The following is a 22,426-nucleotide window of genomic DNA, read 5'->3' on the forward strand; positions in this document are numbered from 1 at the left end:
CGCCTACACCTTGTTGAATGACGTCATGTGACGTGGGTGGGTGGGGGCCCACGCCACCCACGCTCGGCGGCGGGCGTCCCTCTGCAGATTGATCTCGTACGTGGAAACACGCACGGGGTATAGAGGGGGCTTCACAAAAATGGAAACACCTCTGAGAGTTTGCAACAACACCACAAGAAATGTGCCTGGAGAGCAGAATGATGGAGAAAAATGTGGGGACCCTTTGATGTTTTGAAACTCTTAGCATACATTTGTTATCATCTTACAGATAGTCGACGATGGTCCCATATAAGTGTTAGCATTTCTTTAAGCACCCTCTATTGTACGCGATATATACAGCGCCTTGTGACCTCCGGGGAGTGACAGGCGCTATTGAAGTGTAAATTATTGTCAATTATTATGGTGAGATGTATGAAATACGAAAAAAATGAAAGCACGTTTTTAGGCGAGACGTTGCCCCCGTGACGTTTCCGCTTCCGTGTGTGCTCCAGAAACAAATCGAGAACTACCTGAGCGGCCTGCTGCAGTACCCCGTCTACAGGAACCACGCGGCCACGGTAAGGGGCCCCAGCGCGGTAGGGAGCGGCCGCACGGCTTGTGAGCGGTTCTCATCCGCCAGTTCGCCCTCTTGGTTCGACGGCCCGGCCCCTTCGTTCAGCAATGCCCGAGGCGGCTGTGAACGTCTCCTGTCAGAATTTTGAATCTTTATTTAGACAGGCTGGAGGAATCTGCCCTGCCTAATGTGTGTGGGGGGGGGGGGGGGGAGTTGCCTTTGTGGGGCCGCTGGCTTGCCAGCAGCATTCGATTTGGCAGGCAACATCTGGGCGGGTGAGGGCAGCTCCACAAATTTTTGCTGGGAAACGTTGATCCCAGGAAGCCGCCGTGTTCACGGACAGCAATTCCTCGCTGTGGAATATCTTAAAGAGATCGCAGAATATTTGAGGTGACGACGACGATCTGCTGACCTTGACCCACGTCTGGGTGGATTTTCCGTTTCGTATGGGAAGCGTCTTGGATTCACCAATCATCCACCCAGCAGATTAAACCACATCTCGATGCTATCTACTCGCCCACGCACGCACGCACGCACGCACCCACGCGCACGCACTTGGCTCAAACAACCTTGACATCACGCGGCCAACCTTTCACACTCGAGCGAGGAGACGCATGTCCACAGATAAGGGGCCCCTTCATGTAATCTCCCAAATCGCAAGCGGGGCTGTTAGCACGACGGGCTGTGAAACGGTGGCGCGGAGCTACCGAGCGCAGGCGGCGCCAGCGCCCAGGGGCCTAGGAGGGGGGCTCAGGGCACCGAGCTACAAAGGGAGGGGGGCGTGGGTGGCAGAGGAGGGGGGGGTGGCGCGGGGAGCGTTCCCCCCTCGGCTACAGCTCCTCCAAAGACAAAGATCCCCTGGTGTAGGTTTTCGGCCTGTTTGGGCAAGTGCTTTTAGTTAGTGGTGCCTATGAAGGCTGACACCGCGCACGTGGAGAGGGGGGGGGGGTGGGAGGGGGGGTGGCGAGTACGACGCCCGTGTGTGTGGGAGTGGTCAGCGCTACGCTGCGCTTTGAACCCGACGACCCGAGTTCGATTTCCGCTCACGGCCAACACCGGTGACGATTATCTGAACCGGTCATGGGCCTCCCCTAGGTCGACTCGACCTCAAATGAGTACCTGGCGCGGTGTGTAAACATCGCCGCTGGGGAGACAAAGGCGGCCGGGCGTGGTGCTGGCCACCCACCCCTTCGTGTGCCGTGCCAGCCTTTATAGGTGCTCACTAATAGAACTTGCCCCAACAGTCTGTTCAGGCTATACGGGGGATCTTTGTCTTTTATATCTTTTGTGGTTCCTGCGTTTGGATGTTGCCTGCTAACTACATGAAGGAGTGTTTCTACGCGGCTTGTGAATCCACTCTCTCACCTGCGTCTTTCTCTCTCTCTCTCGTCTCCTCTCCCTGGGTGATGCAGCTGGAGTTCTTGGAGGTCAGCGGTCTGTCCTTCATCGCGGACCTGGGGCCCAAGGGCATGTGAGTTTTGTCTCTCTGCCATCTCCGGCAAGAGACCGCCTGTCCCCGGGTTTGAGAACCCCCAACAGTCCGGGAATTGGCGTCTGTGTTTCGGGCGGTTGCTGGAAGCGATTTGATCTGCGACCGGTGGGTGTTGCGTTGAACGTCATTGCAGGAGGCTGCCACGTGGCTCTGACGATAGACCCAGTGCCGCGTGAGGTATAGGTCTGGGTTTGGTCTACAGTGGAACAGGTGGCAGCCCCCTGCCCATTGATGGAGTTCACTGAGACGACTCCTACGAACCAATTTGCAGGAGCCTCGGTGCAACGTTTCAGAGTATTCTTTGTTTGCTCAGTCACTTGGGTTAATTACGACACCGATGCAGGAAATTACATTTATTTATACGTGCGTTGGTTCATCACCATCGTCATCATGATTGTCGGCCGTGGTCAATCCACTGCTGGATGAAGGCCTCCTCCCCATGCCGACACCACCTCTCGTGACCCCCTGATCTCCCCAAGCAGCCGCACAATAATTGGTCACCGTCGCCTGCAGCAGCGGTGGCTGCTGGGTAAAACTTTTTGTGGCGCCGGTGGCAGGTGGAGAAAAGGGACGGTTGGTGGGCGGGGCTAGACCGATGTTGGACATCTGTGAAAAAGAGCTTCATAGCTCATCGGATTCCTCCAGTATAATTAAATATTCTAATTCTGCTTCTATGCAAATGGCTTTGGAACGATGGCTTGTTATGGGCGGGAGCCGGAATTAAATCCTCACCGATGTAATGATTTGATCTGTTGCAGCGAGGGCTACATTGAGAAGCGATCGGGTGGCTACAAGATGCCCGGCTTACACTGCTGCGGGAAGCGCGAGGTCTGCTTCCGGTGGTCGAAACGGTACGGAGCTCAAGCGGCAGTGCCGCTCAGGTGAAGGGTAGAGGGGCAGCCCTGCAATGTCTCGCTCTCGCCGCTGCTGGCAGAGGTGTGGGGGTGCCTCTCCGCTCGTGGGAGCTCTCGAGAGGCCCTCATCGATAGAAACTTAAAACTATTTTTTTATTTTGCCAGGTAAAGCCACTGAGCGAAAACAGATTTTTTTTTGTCAGAAGTGACCCGGCCACAAATCGTAGCCCAATGAGAAGTAGCTTATCGCGTGGAGGGGAAAAAATCGGCGGACCGCAGTGAAAAATCCACGCGGCCACGAGAGACACGCAAACTCCAAAATATCCAGGCGTCAGGGTCGGGATCGAACCCACGACCTCCTGCATACATGGCGAGGGAGATAATATCTCCCAGCCACCGTGGCACCCTAACAAATACTGTCTGGATTTGAAGCTTTCGTGACTGCAAGGATTCATACTCTTTGTTTTTTCGGTAACGTCACGTAGGTAAAATAAAATAAAACAACTAAATTAAATCACGACGTTTCGGAGGCAACGCAAGCTTCCGTCTTCAGGTGGAACAGTTACAGCAGAATCGCTGTACCATGTGGACAGCTCTTGAGACGACCGGGATTATATATACAGGTTAATAGTTTAGCTGGGAGGAGCCAAAAAGGGACGTGGGTGAGGGGGAGGGCTGAGTTAAGCCGCCTTTTGTTATGCTGCAGGGGGTTCGGGGGGAGAGATGCACCAGTACATACAACCCACTGAGAGCAATGGCTGTACAATTATAAGGCAGCTAACGTTTGACTTGGTTTATGACATCTTTCCAATGGTTGCTTCAATTTGAAACCATCCTCTCGTTGAAGTTGTGTCTGTGTTTGTGTATCTGGATGGCTTCATGGACAAATCTCTGGTAATAACCGGGAGGTTTGCAGAGAACTTTGGTATCAGAGAAAACGATATCATGGGAACCCGCTGTGTTGAAACAATGATCAGCCACGGCCGAAGAATTCGTTCTGCCGTGTTTCAAATATGATTTGTGCTCGCGGATTCGATCAGAAATGTCGTATCGTCTCCCCGATATAGCAGTCACTACAGGTACAAATCAATTTGTAAACACCGGGGTACTGTAAGTCAGGAATGACATCCTTTATGGATGGGATCAGATCACGGAGTTTGTGTGCTGTATTGAACCGACCTGGATCTTGTGTTTGTTTAGAATTTTGGAAATCTTTTTGGTAACGCCTGCTATGTATGGTAACGTGATGATTTTGATCGGAGTATCAGGTGGTTGTATCTGTATGGTGGAAGAAACAGCTTGGCGGATAGTACGGTCAGAGTATCCGTTCATCTTGAGGGCCAGATGTACATGTTTTAATTCACTGACCAGGTGGTGTTGGTTTTTATCGTTAGGCTGTTAGTAGGATCACTTTTAATTTTTGAGTAACTCCCATCATTGAGTAGGTCCTGGATTAGGACCTACTGGGAGGTCTTGCAGCCGAGGGTTTTAGGGAGGGAAGTTTGGACCTACTCAATGATGGGAGTTACTCACTGCCCGAGAAGCCCCACCCACTACTCAGGGTAGCCCCCGCCCACTATTCGTGTAGCCCCGCCCACTATTCAGGTAGACCCGCCCACTAACTCTGATAGACCCGCCCACTATTCAGGTAGCCCCACCCACTACTTGCTTCACCCATTGCCCGCACCGTGTGTCAAGCATGAAGCCAACATGTTTAAAAATCTGCAACAAATCGTGATTTATACAAAAGCTTCACAGTGGCCCGGAGGGTGGGGGGGGGGGGTAGTCACTGGAACACAGGTCATCTATGTAAAAAAAAAAGTTTCATAGCTAATCGGATTTCTCTAGGATAAATAAATATTCCGATTCTGACCCCATTTGGCGGTGAGCGGATGACGTCTGACGGAAGAGCGAGATTGAAAAGTTACTTCTTTAAAACTACTTTTTGTGTTTAGTTTGTTGTCCTTCCCCCGTACCTCCGATTAGCGCGGTTGGCTACGTGCGGTGCGAAAGAAGTTCACCAGACATGCATAGCAGAGGGACGACCGGTGGGTGACGGTGGTTGTGGTGGTGCGGCGTGTTCTAGGTGGCTGGCGGTGAAGGACTCCTTCGTGCTCTACATGAAGCTGGACGAGGGGAAGATCTCATCGGTGATGCTCTTCGACTCGGATTTCGTGGTCAAGATCGGCCAACAGCACACGGAGGTGCGCAGTGGCGTCGTCATCCAGAACCTGACCAGGTGAGACCCTCAGCCCGCCCGCTCGCTCGCTCGCCTGCCCGCCCGCTCGCCTGCCTCACCCCATCTCACCTGTCCGTCTGTTGGTGCGGTTCGGTTGGCATGGGTTGTTTGAAAGTCCTGTTCTGGCATCGGTAAGTACAGATGATTCCTTGTTCGTCACGGTTACTGGTTACTACGACCACCATTGGTACTGTTCCTGTGAGCTTCACTCATTCATTCCTTCATTCGTGTTGAGGACTCGGTTCTACCAGATGCTGTTGTGTGGCTCATCCACACTGTGCTTACAACAGCACACTGCAGATCACAACAGCACACCCACACTCACTCACTCACCCACTCACTCACTCACCCACCCACCCACTCACCCACCCACTCACCCACTCACCCACCCACTCACTCACTCACCCACTCACCCACCCTACCCACTTACTCACCCACTCACCCACTCACCCGCCCACTCACCCGCTCACCCACCCACCCACTCACCCACTCACCCACTCACCCACCCCACTCACCTACTCACTCACCCACCCACTCACCCACCCACTCACCCACCCACCCACTCACCCACCCACTCACCCACCCACTCACCCACCCACTCACCCACCCACTCACCCACTCACTCACCTCAATGCCGGTCATAACACTTCTCTCTCTGCTCCTCTCCTCGCACCGCTCCGCTCTGGAACCCTCCCTCCCTCCCATCGTCCGTGTCTCCCAGTAACCCCTCATCTTGCTCCATTCAAGAAAGGTGTTACGCTACTCTCCAGATTGAGGCCCGTTTTCTCTCTGTGTGTTCAAGTAAGAATTTAATGTTTTGTAAGCCTGTAGGGGTATTTGTGTGTGGCTGTACCACCGCGTCTCACTACCGAGGCGAGCGATATCGCCGCCCTATGAACCTGGCCACCCGAGTTCGATTCCCGCTCACGGCCTCCAACACCGTTGGTGATTATCTCAACCGGTCCTGGGCCTCCCCTAGGTCGACTCGGCCTCAAATGAGTACCTGGTGCGGTTTGTAGACATTGACACTCGGGAGACAAAGGCGGCCGGGCGTGGTGCTGGCCACCCACCCCCTCGTGTGCTGTGCTGGCCTTCATAGGTGCTGCTACTCACTAACATCACTTGTCTCAACAGTCTCTTGAGGCTGTGCTGGCGATCTTCATCTTTGACCGGATTTATATGATCTTATTTTACACCAAGCACAAGTTTGAGGTATATTTTACTTCCCGGAGCATCTCATGATGTGGAGAATAATGGTAAATGTTATCTATTACTCCTTCAGGAGTTCTGTTTGTGGCTGGCCGTTTGGCATTAGTGGACCTTTTTTGGTGGGTGGTGGGGGGTTCGGGGGAGGGGGGGGCGGCTGTTCTCAGTAAGGTCGAATAAATTAAATAAATCCTGGCCGATGTTCGTGTCACTCCGCGTTCCACAAAACCTCCCCGTCCATCTCCACGATACCCTCCCACCCCCCCCCACCCGCCCCGCAGGACTCTGACGATCAAGTGCCCTTCGTTCCGACACGCCATGTGGTGGGGGAAGTCCCTGCAGCAGTTTGCGGAGACGCACGGCAAGGACTACATGCAGCCCAACCGATTTGAAGCGTTCGCTCCGGTCAGGGAGAAAACGCTCGCTAGATGGTGAGGACCGGGCGGCGACGCTTGCAGCGTCCTCGGCGTCGCTGCCCGGACCGTTGTGGAGGGCGGTCGGCTTTCAAGCAACTCCTTGGCATCTCCCGGGCCTAGGCTGCGCGCTCGCTCGGTGCTCGGTGCTTTTGTTCGCGTGGAAACCGCAAAGCCGTGGAACCCCGCGCCACTTGAAATCGGGCAATCGGGAGTCGGTGGATGTGTTCAAGTCCGCTTTGAAAACCCCGTCTCTCTGGAGCGGCCTTGCCTCTCTAGTTTGGTCGGTTGCCCCCCCCTGCTTTTGTTTTAATTTCACTGCTTTTCATGCACTGCGCATTGGGATCCTAGGATGGAATGCGCTTTATACATTTTAATTATAATTATATTATTAATATTAACGGGGAAGGGCGGAGGAGCGACGCTCGCAACGACGAGTGGAGCGCCGCGCCGCTAACCACTCGGCGAGTGGGGAGCAGTCAACCCACGATGCCAGTCGGTGTCCTGAGGCCTGCTGCCAGCGAGCTTGCGACCCTTCCCGTGATGGCCTCATAAGTGCCCCTAGCCCTCGTGTGGCCATGGTTGTGTGTATGGTGTGCATGTGAGTCCGTGTGTATATTGGTTGGGCGAGGAGTTGGCGCACTGCGCTACGAACCCGGCGACCCGAGTTCAGTTCCCGGTCACTACCAATAACAGGGGGCGAATATTTCAACTGGTCTTGGGCCTCTCCTTGGTCTACTCGGCTTCAAATGAGTGCCTGGTGCGGTGTGTAAACATCGCCGCTGGGGAGACAAAGGCGGCCGGGCATGGAGCTGGGCACCCACCCCCTCGTGTGCCGTGCCGGCCTGCATAGGCGTCAACTAAAAGCTCTCGCCCCAACAGTCTGGTAAGGCCGTGTACGGTGGGTGATCTTTGCCTTTTGTAGGTTCGTGAACTCTTCTGGGTATTTCACGGAGATGGCTTACGCCCTGGAGGAGGCCAAGGAGGAGATCTTCATCACTGACTGGTGGTGAGTGTCTCTGCGGTTCCCCCCCGGCCCACCGCCTGGCCCCACCGCCCTGCCCCACCACCCAACCCCCCCAACCTGACCCTCCGACCGGCACACCACCTGGACACGGGTGGTGGCAAACGCCGCAATCGCGCGAAGGGTAAAGGCGCAGCCCCTGCAATTGCTCGCTCCAGCAACTGCCCTATGACAAAGGGCCTCCACTCTGTGCGAGCTCACGAGAGCCCCGCTAGGGCGGTCTATGTATTTGGCCTTCTCTTCCACGCCGGTCAGGCATCTGGCAAAACGTGGGAGTTACCCACACTTTACCCACAATGCACGACCCGCCGATCATAGACGGAACTTGCGGCGTGCCAATTTACACTCCCAATTGACACTCCCAATTGACACTCCCAATTTACACTCCCAATTTACACTCCCAATTTACACTCCCAATTTACGCTGCCAACTGACATTGTCTAAACGCTCGATTCATGGAGGTGGCCGAACCCATCCCCACCGTAGGACCACAGAGCTTGGACAATTGTTTTGGACACTTCTGGCCACCGCCCTCCTTGCCTGCCCTACCCCCCCATGAGTCTGGAATCATAGGAAAAACACAGCTCTGTGTTATTGGCTCGCGGTCTGGATGCAGTCTGTTAAATTCAACGGGGACCTCCCTCCGACTCCGATTTCCTACGAATAGAATTATCTAGACTCCTTCCTCCTTTACTGAAACAAACAAAATATCAGTTATTTCTCACTACGATTCCAGACTTGTGGGCCGCCCTGTACACATGTATCAAACCGCTAAATTGGTGAACACGCGGTGGGTTGCGTGTCACCTAACGGTGGCGCCACCTGGGTCTGCCCCCGCCCCCCCCCCCCCCGTGCGTCGTTCCAGGCTAAGTCCCGAGATATTCCTGAAGAGGCCGCCAGTGGAGGGAAACTACTGGAGGCTCGACTCCGTGCTGAAGAGGAAAGCCGTGAGTGTCGTCGGATGGCAACGTTGATTGACGCCGTCCCTACGCGGTTCCCACGATTCGTGATGTATCTCTTCGGGGGGGGGGGGGGGGGGTTAGGCCACTGCGGAAAGATCTGGACAAATGTGTCTGTTGTAAGAACCCTCCACCGCCCAACGCGGCCAACCAAATTGAGCTGCCACGCAGCACACAAGCGTTTTGACGACGCTCCCAGTAACTACCGCTCGAGCTCAACTCACCGTTGAATTTGCGGAACAATATTCACGCTTTGCTTCACTGACAATTGGGGTTGTGAGCCCGTGAGTCTCCGGGTCCTCCCCTCCCCCCCCCCCCCCCCCCCGTGCAAGCGCACGCGTCGCTACGCAAATCCGTGGGTCAATCGGTCTCCACCCGGTGTTGAATCTCGCGATGAGCCCATCGAGTCGCTGCGCTCGACCGCCCGGCGCAATCGCCGGGGGTGGCCGTGCGGCTTGACCCCGGATTCGAGCCCAGGATGTCAGCAGCGGCGGTGGCGGTTCCTGACGTCTGTCTGACGTCCGAACTGCGCGGCCCGCTCCTCACACATGCTCAACGCCGGTCCGTGTGGCGCAGGAGGCCGGCGTCAGGGTCTTTGTGCTGCTCTACAAGGAGGTGGGCTTGGCTCTTGGACTTAACAGCGACTACAGCAAACAGACGCTCATGGGACTCCACCCCAACATTAAGGCAAGGCCTCTCCACCCACCCCGCACGCTCGCTCGCTCGCTCGCCCGCTCCTGCTGATCGCGTCGCGGCGTTCGTCGTGAAGTCCTCTCTGCCTTCGGTGGCCGCGCGAGTGTTGGTGCACCGTGAACGCTCACCGGGGAAGCGGCAGTGGAGGCACTAATGGTGCTTTGTTGCTCACTCATGTCGACGACGACTACGATGATGATGATGATGACGGTGATGACGATGGTGTCCGTGTCGACGTCTACGATGGCAATGACTGTGACGACGACGACGATGATCGTCGCGCCAACGAATGACGATCGCCAATATCGACGACGCCACCGCTACCTCCACGTCCGCCCTGCTCTCCGTCATCGCCCCCCCCACCTCTCTCTCGCCCTCTTCCGTGCGTGCAGGTGCTGCGCCACCCCGACCACGTGTCCTCCACGGTGCTGTTCTGGGCGCACCACGAGAAGCTGGTCATCATCGACCAGACCGTGGCCTTCCTGGGCGGCATCGACCTGGCGTACGGCCGCTGGGACGACTACCAGCACCGGCTCACCGACATCGGCAGCGTGCAGCGCACCAATGTGCCCGCGACGGACAGCCCCTCGCGCCAGCCGAAGGTGCGCCGGATCCGTCGTCCTTGTCATTGTCATCGTCGTCATTGTCATCGTCGTCATTGTCATCGTCGTCATTGTCGTCGTCGTCATTGTCATCGTCATTGCCGTCATCGTCATTGTCATCGTCGTCGTCGTCATTGTCATCGTCGTCATTGTCATCGTCGTCGTCATTGTCGTCATTGTCATCGTCGTCATTGTCATCGACATTGTCATCGTCTTCATTATCATCGTCGTCATTGTCATCATTGTCATCATTGTCGTCATTGTCATCGTCATCATTATCGTCGTCATTGTTATCATCGTCGTCGTCGTCATTGTCATCGTCGTCATTGCCGTCGTCGTCATCATAGTCCTCGTCGTCGTCGCCGTCGTCGCCGTCGTCATCACCGTTGCTTGATAATCATGCCGTGCCTCCCAGTGCGGTGCGCCTCGATGCGCCCTGGGCTTGTGGCAGGGTGTGGGGGGGGGGGGCGGTCCCCCCGCTGGCAGCTCTCCCTGTGCGGCTCAAGGCGAAGGCAACGCCGGCCTATAGAGTGGCCGTTAATCTGTCGGCGGTGGGTGGGGGTGGGGGGGGGTGGTGCGCTGTTGCGATCTGTGCTCTTACCCGGTTAGATAAATCACGAGCGGTCTCATTGGCCGCTCACGGTTCAATTCCATCTTCCGGCGCGGCGGTTGAAACGATTGGGGGGCGGGGGGGGGGGGAGTGGGTTTCTTGAACCTGCCTCCTCTGTCCGTCCGGCAGTACGATTGGGCCCACGGCAAGTTAGCCAGTCCGCAGGTCGTGTGTGGTGTGGTAGAGCGTGGCAATTCCCACCGCTCCTAAGAGCTGTGACCGGTGCGGATGAGTAGGCCAAATACCGGCGGGGACGGCGTGTGGACGCGGTCGCAGGTCGCCGTCCATTACCGCACATCCGATCACCACGGTTGGCTACGTACGGTGCAAAAAAAGTTCAACTTACACGCACACACACATAGACTCGCACAGAGACCTACAGTTTGTTGTCCTTTGCCCACACCTCCAATCAGCACGGTTGGCTACGTACGGCGCGAGACAAGTTCAACGCACACGCACGCGCGTACACACTTCGACCGCGGAGGTTGAGGCCGATGAAACTGACGCCAGTGCCGGTGTCGCCGCCAGGCCGAGGAGGCCAACGGGAAGAGCAACCCGGGCCTGACGGTGGAGCAGCAGCAGCAGCAGCAGCCGGAGGAGGAGGAGGAGGAGGCTTCTCCGGACGTCGTCGACTCCGCGGCCGCCCCGCAGGAGGCCGGCGCCTCCGGCCTACGCGAGTCCTCCACCGACGCGGAGAGGCCGGCGGGCTCGGCAGAGGCGGCCGCGGAGGCGGCCGCGAGGCCCGGCATGGCCGGCTGGAAGCGGGCGATGCAGGCGATGAAAACGGCGTCGGCGGAGAGCGGGAGGGAGGAGCAGAGGTACCGGGCAACGCGGCGGCGCACGGACAGCATGGACGAGGAGGACGCGGAGGCGGCGCGGCAGAACAGCAACGACGTCATGGACGGCATCGTGCACCGTGAGAGACGTCGCGCCGCACACCGGAATCCGATGAGCTATAAAGCTCTTTGTTGACAGATGTCCAGTAAGGGCCACGGGGTAAGAACGTTACAACAAACAATTACAAAAACACGATAGGAGTGCAAAGTACAAGAAGGGTAAATAAATCTCCCAAACACAAACAAATTCAATACTAAACCATCCCAATCCAACCAAACTAAGCCCGCTGGGGCATTCACTCTTGGGCAGTGGCTGGGGGGCCGTTGCCAACAAAGTGCAAAGTGTCCGAAAGGTAAAAAAAAATCACTTAAACATTTATACACAAATAAAACTCAACGTTTTTTTTGTATCTTACCAGGTAAGGCCCACTGGGCTATTAGCTTATTTTTCCGAAGCGACCTGACCACAAATGATAGCTCGACAAAGCGGCCTATCATCACGTGGCCATTTATAGGAGCCACATAATCTGAATAATATAGACGCACGTTTCTAAATGTGGAGGGGGAAAACTGGAGGACCCCGATCACGTGGAGAGAATGAGAGAGGCACGCAAACTCCAAATGTACAACACTCGAAAAGATGAGCCGGCGTGGATGAAACTTGAGGGTCAAGCTGCGTTGTGGTTAGTGACTCACCACCGAGAGAGCAAACCGGGCAAATTGGGCCAAGGGGTTGGTGCCCAGAATTTGGCGATTTTAAAAATAAATCTCACCCCCCCACCTCGCACCCCCCCCCCCCCCCCTTGCCGGAACACGGCCATCATCGTTTTCGTCATCATCATCGTCATCGTCTTCAGACCGCAGCATTCAATCCGCACCGACATTTCGGAGACGCTTGGAGGCCCCGTCACCTTCTTTAAAAGCCCCACGACCTCTCGCCTAGTTTCTAAGCGCGCCTTATTGCGCGCACTACAAACTGCGTCGTTATCATCATTGTTGTTGTTATTCTTGGTTCTTTCGGTAAAGTCACGTGGAAGGGAAACAATAAAATAATAAAAATAGAAAACAATAAAATTCTACGGGACTTTACGAAAGCTTTACATCAAAATAGTTGTTGTTGTTGACACAAGCTTAATCGGCCAAGGCGAATGACACCGTGCCGCTGTGTCCGCCGCGCAGGCTGGAGGAGCATGCTGAAGCAGCGGTGGCTCGACAAGCCCAAGTACCCTCTGCGCACGCACAAGATGCACATCCGTGAGGGTGAGTGCCGCACCCCCCCCCACCCCCCGCCTCCCCCGCCCCACCTTCCCACCCCCACTCGGCACGGCGGCGCGGCTGCCGTCGCCGAGGTTGCCGGGCGATGGCCGACGTCGCGACGGTCACAACGCCGGCGTCGACCTTCCACGAGGCCCTCCGGCAAACGCTGCGGAACGTGCACGCTTGTGCACGCACTGTTGTACGCGCGTTGAACGTCTTTCGCGCACCGTACGTAGCCAACGGCGCTCATTGGAGGCGCGTGTCCCGGCGTGCGGCGTAGACTACGGCTCGACGAGGAGGACGAGCGTGGAGCTGTTTGGCGAAGCGCGCTTCTGGCACGGCAAGGACTACTGCAACTTCGTGCTCAAGGACTGGGTGCAGCTGGAGAAGCCCTTCGATGGTGAGGCCCCACCCCCCCCCTCCACCTTGGCCACCCCCACGTGGCGGTGACGCAAGAAGGGCCCTGTGTTCCATCTCCCCCCCCCCCCCTTCCTTACTGCACTGGTTCCCTCCGGGTTTTTGCCAGTTTCCTCCTGTAGCTGAATAAAAAAAAACATTCTATATATAATTGGTGTTGGCCAAACATCCCAATGCAGGACCCTCCTCAAAAAGAGTCTTCGGACTCGATGCGGTATTCCTAGCTGAATTAGTAATTGTTATTGAGGGGCCTTAGCCTCCATTGTCGGACGAGGGATGTGTCTTGGCGTTCTTGTTCTGCGTGTGTGTGTGGGTTGAACTTCTTTCTCACCGTACATAGCCGACCGTGTTAATCGTAGGTATGTTATGTTAGGCTCGGTGGGGGGGGGGGGGGGGGGGGAGAGGTTCCGTGACTGGACGTGGTGTGCCGGTTGCGGAAGTATTTTCCCGGGAGGAGGAGGCAAGGTGTGATGAGTGGCCGCGAGCCGCGAGGGGAAGGACCGTGGCCTCGCCCGCTCTCGCCGAAACTAAAACCGCGGTCGGCGTTGTTCCCCGCCCGGCACAGACTTCATCGACCGCTACACGACGCCACGCATGCCGTGGCACGACATCGGCGCCGTGGTGCACGGCCACGCGGCCCGGGACGTTGCGAGACACTTCATCCAGCGGTGGAACTTCGCCATGGTGAGTGGCGACGGTGGTGGTGGCGGCGATGGTGGCGGCGGTGGTGATGGTGGTGGCGGTGGTGATGGTGGTGGTCGTGGTGGTGGTGTGGTGGTGGTAGTGGTGGTGATGGTGGTGGTCGTGGTGGTGGTTAGAAACATTTAGGCTAGCCTGCCTACGTTCCATCCTGGGTTTAACCAGGCTGGATTGTGTGAGGAGCTCACAAATCCTCGAAAGATCTGGGCAAGGTCCCATCGGTGACCTCCTCCGGCAGGCAAGGCTGCGTTGGCTGGGTCATGTAGCCCGCATGCCCAGCCACCGCATGCCGAAACAGCTTTTGTTCGGCCGGATCGAGGGGGCTAAACGGGTGCGGCACGGGCTAGAGAAGAGATGGAGTGATGTGGTACAGGAGGACGTGGAGCTGAGTGGACTTAACGATGATTGGTACCAGTGGTGTCAAGATCGGCCTTTGTGGAGGAGGCTCGTGAAGGACGCTACTGGGCAGTTGGAGGCAGTCGCCCTCCAACAACAACGGAAGGCGGTGGAGCGACGCTCACAACAACGAGCGGAGCGCCGGGTGGCTAAAGCACAGCAAGTTGGCACAGTAGGGGGCACAGGTGGTGCATCAGCCAGTCATCTCAGTCATCTCAGTCAGTCGACCCGTGGCACCTGGGTCTTTACCGTGACCTCCTGCCAGCGGGCGTTCGACACTTCACGTGGCCTCAAGGTGCACATGGCCTGGCACAAGCGTCGTGGTGACGTCACTGCCACTTAGTGACGAATGGCGGTTGTTGTTTGTTGTTGGTGGTAGTGATAGTGACCGGACGTCTGCGCGAGTTCGTCAGCGACAGATTCGCTCACTAAACAAGAAACGAGCAACGCCAAAAACGGGCGAGTCGATTGCCACGGAGCTTCCTGTCGTGCGACGTTTCGTGGCACTGCCGATTCGCGGTCACTCTCTTAACCACCACCGCCGCCGCCACCACCGCCACCAGCACCGTCTAGCCATCGCTGCCAAGCACATTCTGTTTCGTTGCCTGCTCACGTGGCTACCGCGCACCGACGGTAAAACCGGCTGGACCGTTACCCCGTCGTGCAACTCCCTTTCTCTCTCTCTCTTCCATCACTCCCTCTCTCCGTGGAGTCCAACCTGTGAGTGACGATGACAAGGCCCCCGTCGCAACACAAAGAGAGAGCGTGGGGTCTCAACAGCCGCGGGTTTCATTCGGCGCAAAGATCGAGGCCCCCCCCCCCCCCCCCCCCCCCGGGCGTCGTGCGGTCATCCCTCTCTCTTTCTCTCTCCGTCCGTCAACGACGCGGTGTTGTTCGAAGGCCTTTGGGGAAGCTTTCACCCAGGCAGTGAATCGACGGGTCTCTTGCTTGCGAGCGGCACGCGCGTCGTTTGCTTGCGACGACGTGGGACCCCGTCTCTCACCGTCTCCCGCCCCCGTGCAGACGGTCAAGAAGAAAAAGTCCATCGAGCACTTCCCCATGCTGCTGCCCAAGTCGCTCTCCATGGCCGACCGCATTCCCTACGTCGTCACGGGCTGCGTCCCTGCCAACGTGCAGGTGCGGTCGCACCCTCCACGCCACTCCCTGGGCCCTCCCCCATCCCTCCCTGAGCCCTCCCTGAGCCCTCCCTGGGCCCTCCCTGGGCCCTCCCTGGGCCCTCCCTGCGCCCTCCCCCATCCCTCCCTACCCCTCCCACTCTGCGTCGGTGGAACTTTGCGATGGGGGGGGGCTAGGGGGAGGGGTCCGCGTGTCCCCCGTTGAGCCTCCTCCTAGCCACGGGGTGTCTCTGCGGCCGGGCGCACCGCGGGGGTTCACCGGACGATGCTGCGCGTGCCGCCCAGGTGCTGAGGTCGGCCTCCGATTGGTCGGTGGGAATCAAGAAGCACGAGGAGTCCATTCACAAGGCGTACGTGGAGGCCATCCGCACGAGCCGCCACTACATCTACATCGAGGTGCGGCTCTCTGCCCCCACCCCCCACCCCCCGCCCAGGGTGTAGGCGGCTGCAACGGCCGGTCGGCAGAGACAGAAGTCGCCACTCCCCGTGGCGATCGGGAAGAAATGCGTGGAGCCGGTGGGAGGGAGGTTTTCTGCATTGGGGTGAAGTGTGCGGGGATACGCGCCCACCTCTCCCCGCACGTCTTGCCGGCGCGGAAGAGTAGGCCAGAATCCCCTCGAGCGAGGCTCTCTAGACGGCCCCTGCCACCAGCAGTTGCACGGCTGCGCCTTTGCCTGATTTTCTGATTCTCCTCCGTGGCCCCGCACACAGAACCAGTTCTTCATCAGCTGCACGGACAACCGCATCGTGTGGAACGGCATCGGAGACGCCATCGTCAACAAAATCCTGGAGGCTCACAGGTCACTGACCCCTCTCGGTGATGGTGATGGAGGTTGATGATGTTGATGTGGATGGTGGAGGTGGTGGCGATGTTACTGTGGACGGTGCAGGTGATGGTGATGTTGATGTGGATTATGACGGTGAGATATGGTGATGTTGGTGATGTTGGTGATGTGGATGTTCGAGGTGGGTGATGATATCGATGTGGAGGGTGGATGTTGACGTTGATGGTAGATTTTGGGCGCCACGGTAACGAGATGTTAACTACCTCGCCTGGTACACACAGGAGGGTCATGGGTTCGATCTCGACCCCTGACACCTGCTGCTGTGTATTTGGAGTTTGCGTGTGTCGCTCTCTGCCCGTGGTCGTGAGATTTTTCCTCCGGGTCCTCCGGTTTTTCCCCTCCACATTTAAAGTCAACGTCGTGCGTTTCGTGTATTTGACTGCGTCGTTACATTTCCCACGCGTTGGGTCGCTTCGTGGAGCTATCATTTGCGATGGACGGGTCGCTCCTGAAAAAGAGCTACGCAGCTCAGCGGGCCCTCACCTGGTAAAATAGTTAGTAGTTTTTTTATTTATTTTTAAGATGACCCCGGTGGATGTGACCACCGCAGAGTCCCAGCACCACCACCACCACCGAGCCCTCTCGGCGCCACCACGGCCGACGGCGCCGCTGGCGTCCTCCTCGCTCAAGCCGACTCTCCGTGCGTGCGTGCGCAGGGATGGCCGGCGCTTCCGCGTCTACGTGGTGGTGCCGCTGCTGCCCGGGTTCGAGGGCGACATCTCGACGGGCGGGGGCAGCGCCATCCAGGCCGTGCTGCACTTCAACTACAGGTCAGGTGGGGTGGGGGGGCGGGGCGGGGCGGGGGGGCGGGGAGTACGGGCGACCGTCGATAAAGACCGGAGCCGAAACCGTGCCGCGCCGTTCCTGTAACGGTCTGAAGCCCCCGTGGCCCCTGCTGGACATCGGTGACAAAGAGCTACGCGGATCGTCGGATTCCTCCGCCAGTATAAATGTGCTTTGGTGGCTTGCCTCTTGGCTCCCAAGCAGGGCACGAGCGCCACCTGACGGAGCGATGGGGCTCGTCCCTTCGCTGCGATCACTTTTCAGGCGTTGTTTGCGCTCCTTGATTCGGTGCCCTATCTTGATTGGTTTATTCGGTGCTTTTGAATTTGCTCGGTAGAAGCGGTAGTAGTAGCAGTAGGGGTTTTCATTTGCTTGGTGTGTATGTGTGTGCGCGCGTGTGTGTGTGGGGGGCTTGTTTCACACCGTACAAAGCCAACCGTGTGTATTGGTTTGGTCCTTGTGTATGGGGACTCCTCTACTTACGAACGAGTTAGGTTCCAGAGGTCTGTTCGTAAATCGATTCCAAACATGTTGTACGGCGTGTACACTAAACACGGGGAATGGCTTTAAAAGTTATATAATCTCCTGTAGATGTAGATTCCACTGGTTCTTCACGTTCTGTAGATGTCATCACCGCTGCAGTTGAACTTACGGACAGGTTTGTTCACGTCTCTGAAAGTCGAAATGTTCGTAAGTAGAGGAGTCCCGTATAAGCAATTTACACCGCTCTTGGGATGCTGTTGGCATGAATCACGCCGCTATATAAAATTCAAGTGTTGTCATTTGTATCGTGATTGGTCGGCGGGCATTTTCACGACTGTCGCAGAGCCAGACCCGAACAGTGCTTGGCTAGTTCCCCCTGGTGAGCGTAGCAGCCACTAGCGGCTGCGGGGTCACGTGGGGAAACCTCTTTTGACGTGCAACGGCGTACGAATGTGAAACGGCGATCTGCTCGCTGAGCGCGTCGGCGCTTCCCCCTCTTCCGTGACTTGCGACCAGCGTGGAGAAGTAGGCCAAAAACACCCTCCCAAGGTGGTCTTCCTCTCTCTAGCTCCCTCTGGCGGAGGGAGCTAGAGAGAGGAAGCAGCGGTAGAAGCGGGGAATTGCGGGGCTGCGCCTCTAACCCGTTGATTTGGCGACTGAAGAGAGGGTGCTGACCAGGGCCCTCCTGCATTTTCTTGCTTCTCAGGACGCTGTGCAGAGGAAAGTACTCCATCATCGAGCGGCTGAAGGTGGACAGTAAGTGGCACCCACTGCTCACTCGCTCGCTCACCATCGTCGGCCATGGTGAATCCACTGTTGGATGAAGGCGTCACCAAACCGCCGCCACCACCACCACCGCCACCTCTCTCACGATCCTGCAATGTGTGCTGCCCAAGGCCCACTCAGCTCATTGAACCGTTTAACTGCCTTTTGTGAATGCATAATGGACTAAAGAGAGCTGCTTTGGTATTCACGCCAACTCTTAGAGCACAAAGGCTCTAAGAGTTGGCGTCATCCGGTCATTAACCACTCGCAGCTCTTTGGGCGATGTGTGCGACCTTTCCAAACCTCAACCCGGCAACGCCGCCGCGTGGCTGCGCGCCCCCACGGGCGTACCGGGCACCCACGCCCCCCCTCCCCCCTCCCGGGCCCTGCTTGGCCCCGAGCAGCACGGTTTGGGCGGGGGCGGGGTAAACCCAACCCTGACCCCACGCGCCTTCCCGGCACGGGCAGCGTGACGGGACGGCACGGGTCCCCCCCGTGGGCGGCACGGGAAGGGGAGGGCGGTAGGGGGGAAGAGCCGTGAGCCGTGAGCGTAACGAGCGTGGCCACAGGGGGTGCATTGACCGACCCCCTCCCCCCCCCTCTATGGCCAAAGCTACCAGTTGTGGGGTAATCACTGGGAGATTTGTTTTCAACGGACGGTGTCAAAGAACAAAATGTTATTTAAAACGCGGTTTTACATTTATTTTTCTGATAACGTTTTCATTTACGTTCCCACGTTTCATTTTAGTGTAATTAGAGAGCGGTAACTTTATATTGCAAAGAGGGTAACTACCACTGCTAATACGGCGCTGCAGTGGCTGCATTTTGCGCCCCCCCCCCCCCCCATACGGCGTCAAAACAATCGAGACGGTGAGCGTGACGACGATGCGATCTGGCAAGAGAAGGAGCCGCGATGGATAATCGCCCCTAGGGTGCGACCGTGCGAAGGGACTAATCAAACGTTGGGGTGGAGAGGGGGCCCCACAAGACCGATCGCCCCCCACCCTGAGTTGTCAATGTCGTTCCTACGCCACGGGTGCAGTGGGAGAAGCTTCGTCTCTGCGTGTGTGCGTGTGTGCGTGTATGTGGCGGCTACGCGCAGTGGGCAACTCGTGGATGAACTACATCTCGGTGTGCGGCCTGCGCACGCACGCCGAGCTGGCCGGGACGCTCGTCACGGAGCTCATCTACGTGCACAGCAAGCTCATGATCGTCGACGACCGCACCGTCATCATCGGTGAGCGCGGTTGACTACGTAGGGCGCAAGAGAAGTTCGACACACACGGTTAGCACGGTTGGCTATGTACGGTGCGTAGCTCTCTTTCCGTCTGTCCGTCCGTTTTTCCGTTCAGCTGTCTGTCCGAGAGTAAATGCTGCACCCCTTCGTCCAGATAACAGACAATCAGCTGTCCATTCATAAATTTAATTATTCGTTTTTCCCTACTTCTCCCCTGTTAATGAAGTAATCCGTCTACGTATCAATCCATTAATGAATTCCTCCATCCATTCATAAACGAAGTCATTCATCTCTCCATACTTTTTCCCATTTATAACATCCGTTTATCCAACTATCCATTAATAAATTCCTCCAACCATAAATAAAGTTTTTCATCTAGCCCTACTTTTTTACATTAATAAAATAATACATCTAATCATCATCTATCTATCCATTCATTCAGAAACTCCTCCACCTATTGATGCATTAAGTTATTCATCTATATACTTTTTTCATTCATAAAATCTATCTGTCCATTTATGTATCAATCCATAAATTCATCAATCAGTTCATAAAAAAAATTAATTAGCCTCTTCGTAAATTCATCCACTCTCTTTTATTCCAATCATTACACCCATCCATCTATTCAACATTTAGTTAATTCATCCAGTCATCGTTTAATTAATTTACTCTTTAATCCACCCATCACTTAATTAAATCATTGCTTATTGAATTAATCGATTTATCAATTCATAAATCCATCCGTCGTTCAACCATTCATCTGCCTATCCATGCATTCACTAGGTCACAGGTAGTACTCACTAACAACACTTGCCCCAACAGTCTGTTGTTAAAAGATCTGCGGTGGGGGGGGGGTGGTCCTTGCTTTGATGACCCAAAACCTCCACCCCCCCCCCCCCCGCCCTTCCATTCAAATAGGAATTGCCTCCTTCGACCGATCACTGTTAAACGCGTCCCACGTGCTGTCTGCGTTAATGCAGCCGATTCCAATTAAGATTGAGATCTCGGTGTAGATATGTGGGTGCGTGCACCTAGTCTGTATGTGTGTACGCATGTACACGTGTTCCGTGCGTGCGTGTTTACGCGTGTGCACGTGTTCCATGTGTGTTATGCCCGTGCACGTGTTATGCGCGTGCACGTGTTATGCGCGTGCACGTGTTTCGCGCGTGCGTACGCATGTACCCGTGTGCGCTCGTGTGCACACACGTGTTAAAAAGCTCTCTCCTGAAGGGTCGGCAAACATCAACGATCGCAGCATGCTGGGCAAGCGCGACAGCGAGATGGCGGTGATGGTGGAGGACACGGAATTCCAGGAGTCGGTCATGGACGGGCAGCCCTACCAAGCCGGCCGCTTCGCCTACAACCTGCGCAACTGCTGCTTCCGGTAAGGGGCGACGCCGCTCACGGCGAGCTGTCCCCGCAGAGGCCATTGACAAAACGACGCCGGCGTCACCACGCGTCTCTCATGTTGGCATCGCGGCCGTCCCTCCGTTCACTCCCCAGTGGCGGAGACGTGGGAGAGAGACGGCCGCGTTGGTGCCGCAGCGCGGCACGCGGTGGCGCCTCCCAGGTGGCGGTGGTGGCGGTGATGGCGGTGATGGCGGTGATGGCGGTGGTGGTGGCGGGGGCCCATTGAATATTAAAGACGAACGGCGATGACGATCGCGAGCGCGCGCATTGCGCCGGTGCGGTGTTACGAACGAACGGCCACTGTGACCGAGTCGGCTCCTTGTCTCCTTAGAGGGGGGGGGAGGGAGGGTGGGGTAGTGATTGGCAACAATTCATCTTCCCCGGCGATTCGATGAGTTGTCGTGGTGCGCAGGAACTATTGTTATTTATTTATTTATTTTTTGGTTCGTGTAGCGGCCACTAGGGGCTGCAGGGGTCACGTTAGAGAAGAATTCTGAATCGTCCGAAATGTAATATCTGTCACGTTTTTTATCTTGATTGGGAGCACGTCTCTGGTATGTAATATTTTTAATACCTTTTCTTTTGACATATCTAAAATAATGAATGAGAAACTAACATAATTTATGTAAATATATTCAACTCTAGGTGCACAATGATGGCATCACGCCACCTATTTAAAGCTCAAGTGTGGAGGACATTTTCACAATTCTGACAACTGCCTGATGCTGTCGGTCGTAACTGCCAGCGAAACGCCCGCGCTCCAATCGCTAACGGTGTGCGGAGCGCTCCTCTCGATCATTGCGCCGATGCCGCTGCTGCTGCCGCTACCGCCGCCAAAGCAGGAACAAAGTGGTCGCGTCTGTTTGTCACGTGACAACTCTAGTGATCAGCCACGTCGGGTGGAGGAGGGTGCACGACACACTTGTTTCACTTCGCGCGATCTATCGTTGATACCGTCCGCGTCACGCCATTATTTTGCAAAAGAGCTTCATGGCACATAGGATTTCTCCGTGATAAATAAAGATTCTTATTCTGTAATCGTGCGACCCTCTCCGCAGGTTGGTGCTGGGCCTCTTGGACAGTCCCCACGTGGACATCTCGGACCCCATCACCGACCACTTCTACAAGGAGGTTTGGATGAGCACCGCCGCCATCAACGCCACCGTCTACGAGAAGGTGAGTGGAGGGCCTGCGGAGTAGGACCCACGGATGTTGTACCCCTCCCACGTACAAATTGACTGGTTCGACGCCACTCGCGCCCAGTGACCGTTAAATGCGTCCCACGTGCAGTCTGCGTTAACGCAGCCAATTCCAGTGTACGTGTGCGCGCACGCCTGTTCCGTGCGCGCGTGTACGCCTGTACGCGTGTGTGCGTGTACACGTATTGCGTGCGTGAATTTTCCGTGTTCTGCGTGTGTGAAGTGGGACGCGTTCAACAGTAAGTGGGCACGGCGCGTCGCTGCGTGGAAGGGGATTGTTTTGTACTCCAATGGAGAGGAGTAAATCGGCAAACGGGG

General features: G+C 56.3%; 1 protein-coding gene across 4 annotated transcripts in view; it reads left to right on the plus strand.

Moving 5' to 3' along the window:
* Window positions 1–22,426, plus strand: part of LOC116954540 (phospholipase D1-like) — a 102,912-nt gene that overhangs the window by 70,842 nt on the left and 9,644 nt on the right. For all 4 annotated transcript variants that reach the window (XM_032975122.2, XM_032975123.2, XM_032975124.2 and 1 more), the window contains 21 exons: window positions 492–557; window positions 1,966–2,024; window positions 2,804–2,896; window positions 4,986–5,138; window positions 6,626–6,775; window positions 7,683–7,766; window positions 8,647–8,728; window positions 9,317–9,427; window positions 9,826–10,035; window positions 11,174–11,561; window positions 12,661–12,741; window positions 13,019–13,138; window positions 13,721–13,839; window positions 15,274–15,387; window positions 15,672–15,782; window positions 16,098–16,186; window positions 16,888–17,001; window positions 18,204–18,253; window positions 19,365–19,499; window positions 20,730–20,883; window positions 21,968–22,085. In XM_032975122.2, coding sequence (XP_032831013.2) covers window positions 492–557; window positions 1,966–2,024; window positions 2,804–2,896; window positions 4,986–5,138; window positions 6,626–6,775; window positions 7,683–7,766; window positions 8,647–8,728; window positions 9,317–9,427; window positions 9,826–10,035; window positions 11,174–11,561; window positions 12,661–12,741; window positions 13,019–13,138; window positions 13,721–13,839; window positions 15,274–15,387; window positions 15,672–15,782; window positions 16,098–16,186; window positions 16,888–17,001; window positions 18,204–18,253; window positions 19,365–19,499; window positions 20,730–20,883; window positions 21,968–22,085 — 2,601 coding nt within the window. The remainder of the gene's footprint in view (window positions 1–491; window positions 558–1,965; window positions 2,025–2,803; window positions 2,897–4,985; window positions 5,139–6,625; window positions 6,776–7,682; window positions 7,767–8,646; window positions 8,729–9,316; window positions 9,428–9,825; window positions 10,036–11,173; window positions 11,562–12,660; window positions 12,742–13,018; window positions 13,139–13,720; window positions 13,840–15,273; window positions 15,388–15,671; window positions 15,783–16,097; window positions 16,187–16,887; window positions 17,002–18,203; window positions 18,254–19,364; window positions 19,500–20,729; window positions 20,884–21,967; window positions 22,086–22,426) is intronic.

The sequence above is a fragment of the Petromyzon marinus genome, chromosome 55 (genome assembly GCF_048934315.1).
Source record: "Petromyzon marinus isolate PM22_M1 ecotype Great Lakes invasive population chromosome 55, UKy_Petmar_22M1.pri1.0, whole genome shotgun sequence".
Taxonomy (NCBI): Eukaryota; Metazoa; Chordata; class Hyperoartia; order Petromyzontiformes; family Petromyzontidae; genus Petromyzon; species Petromyzon marinus.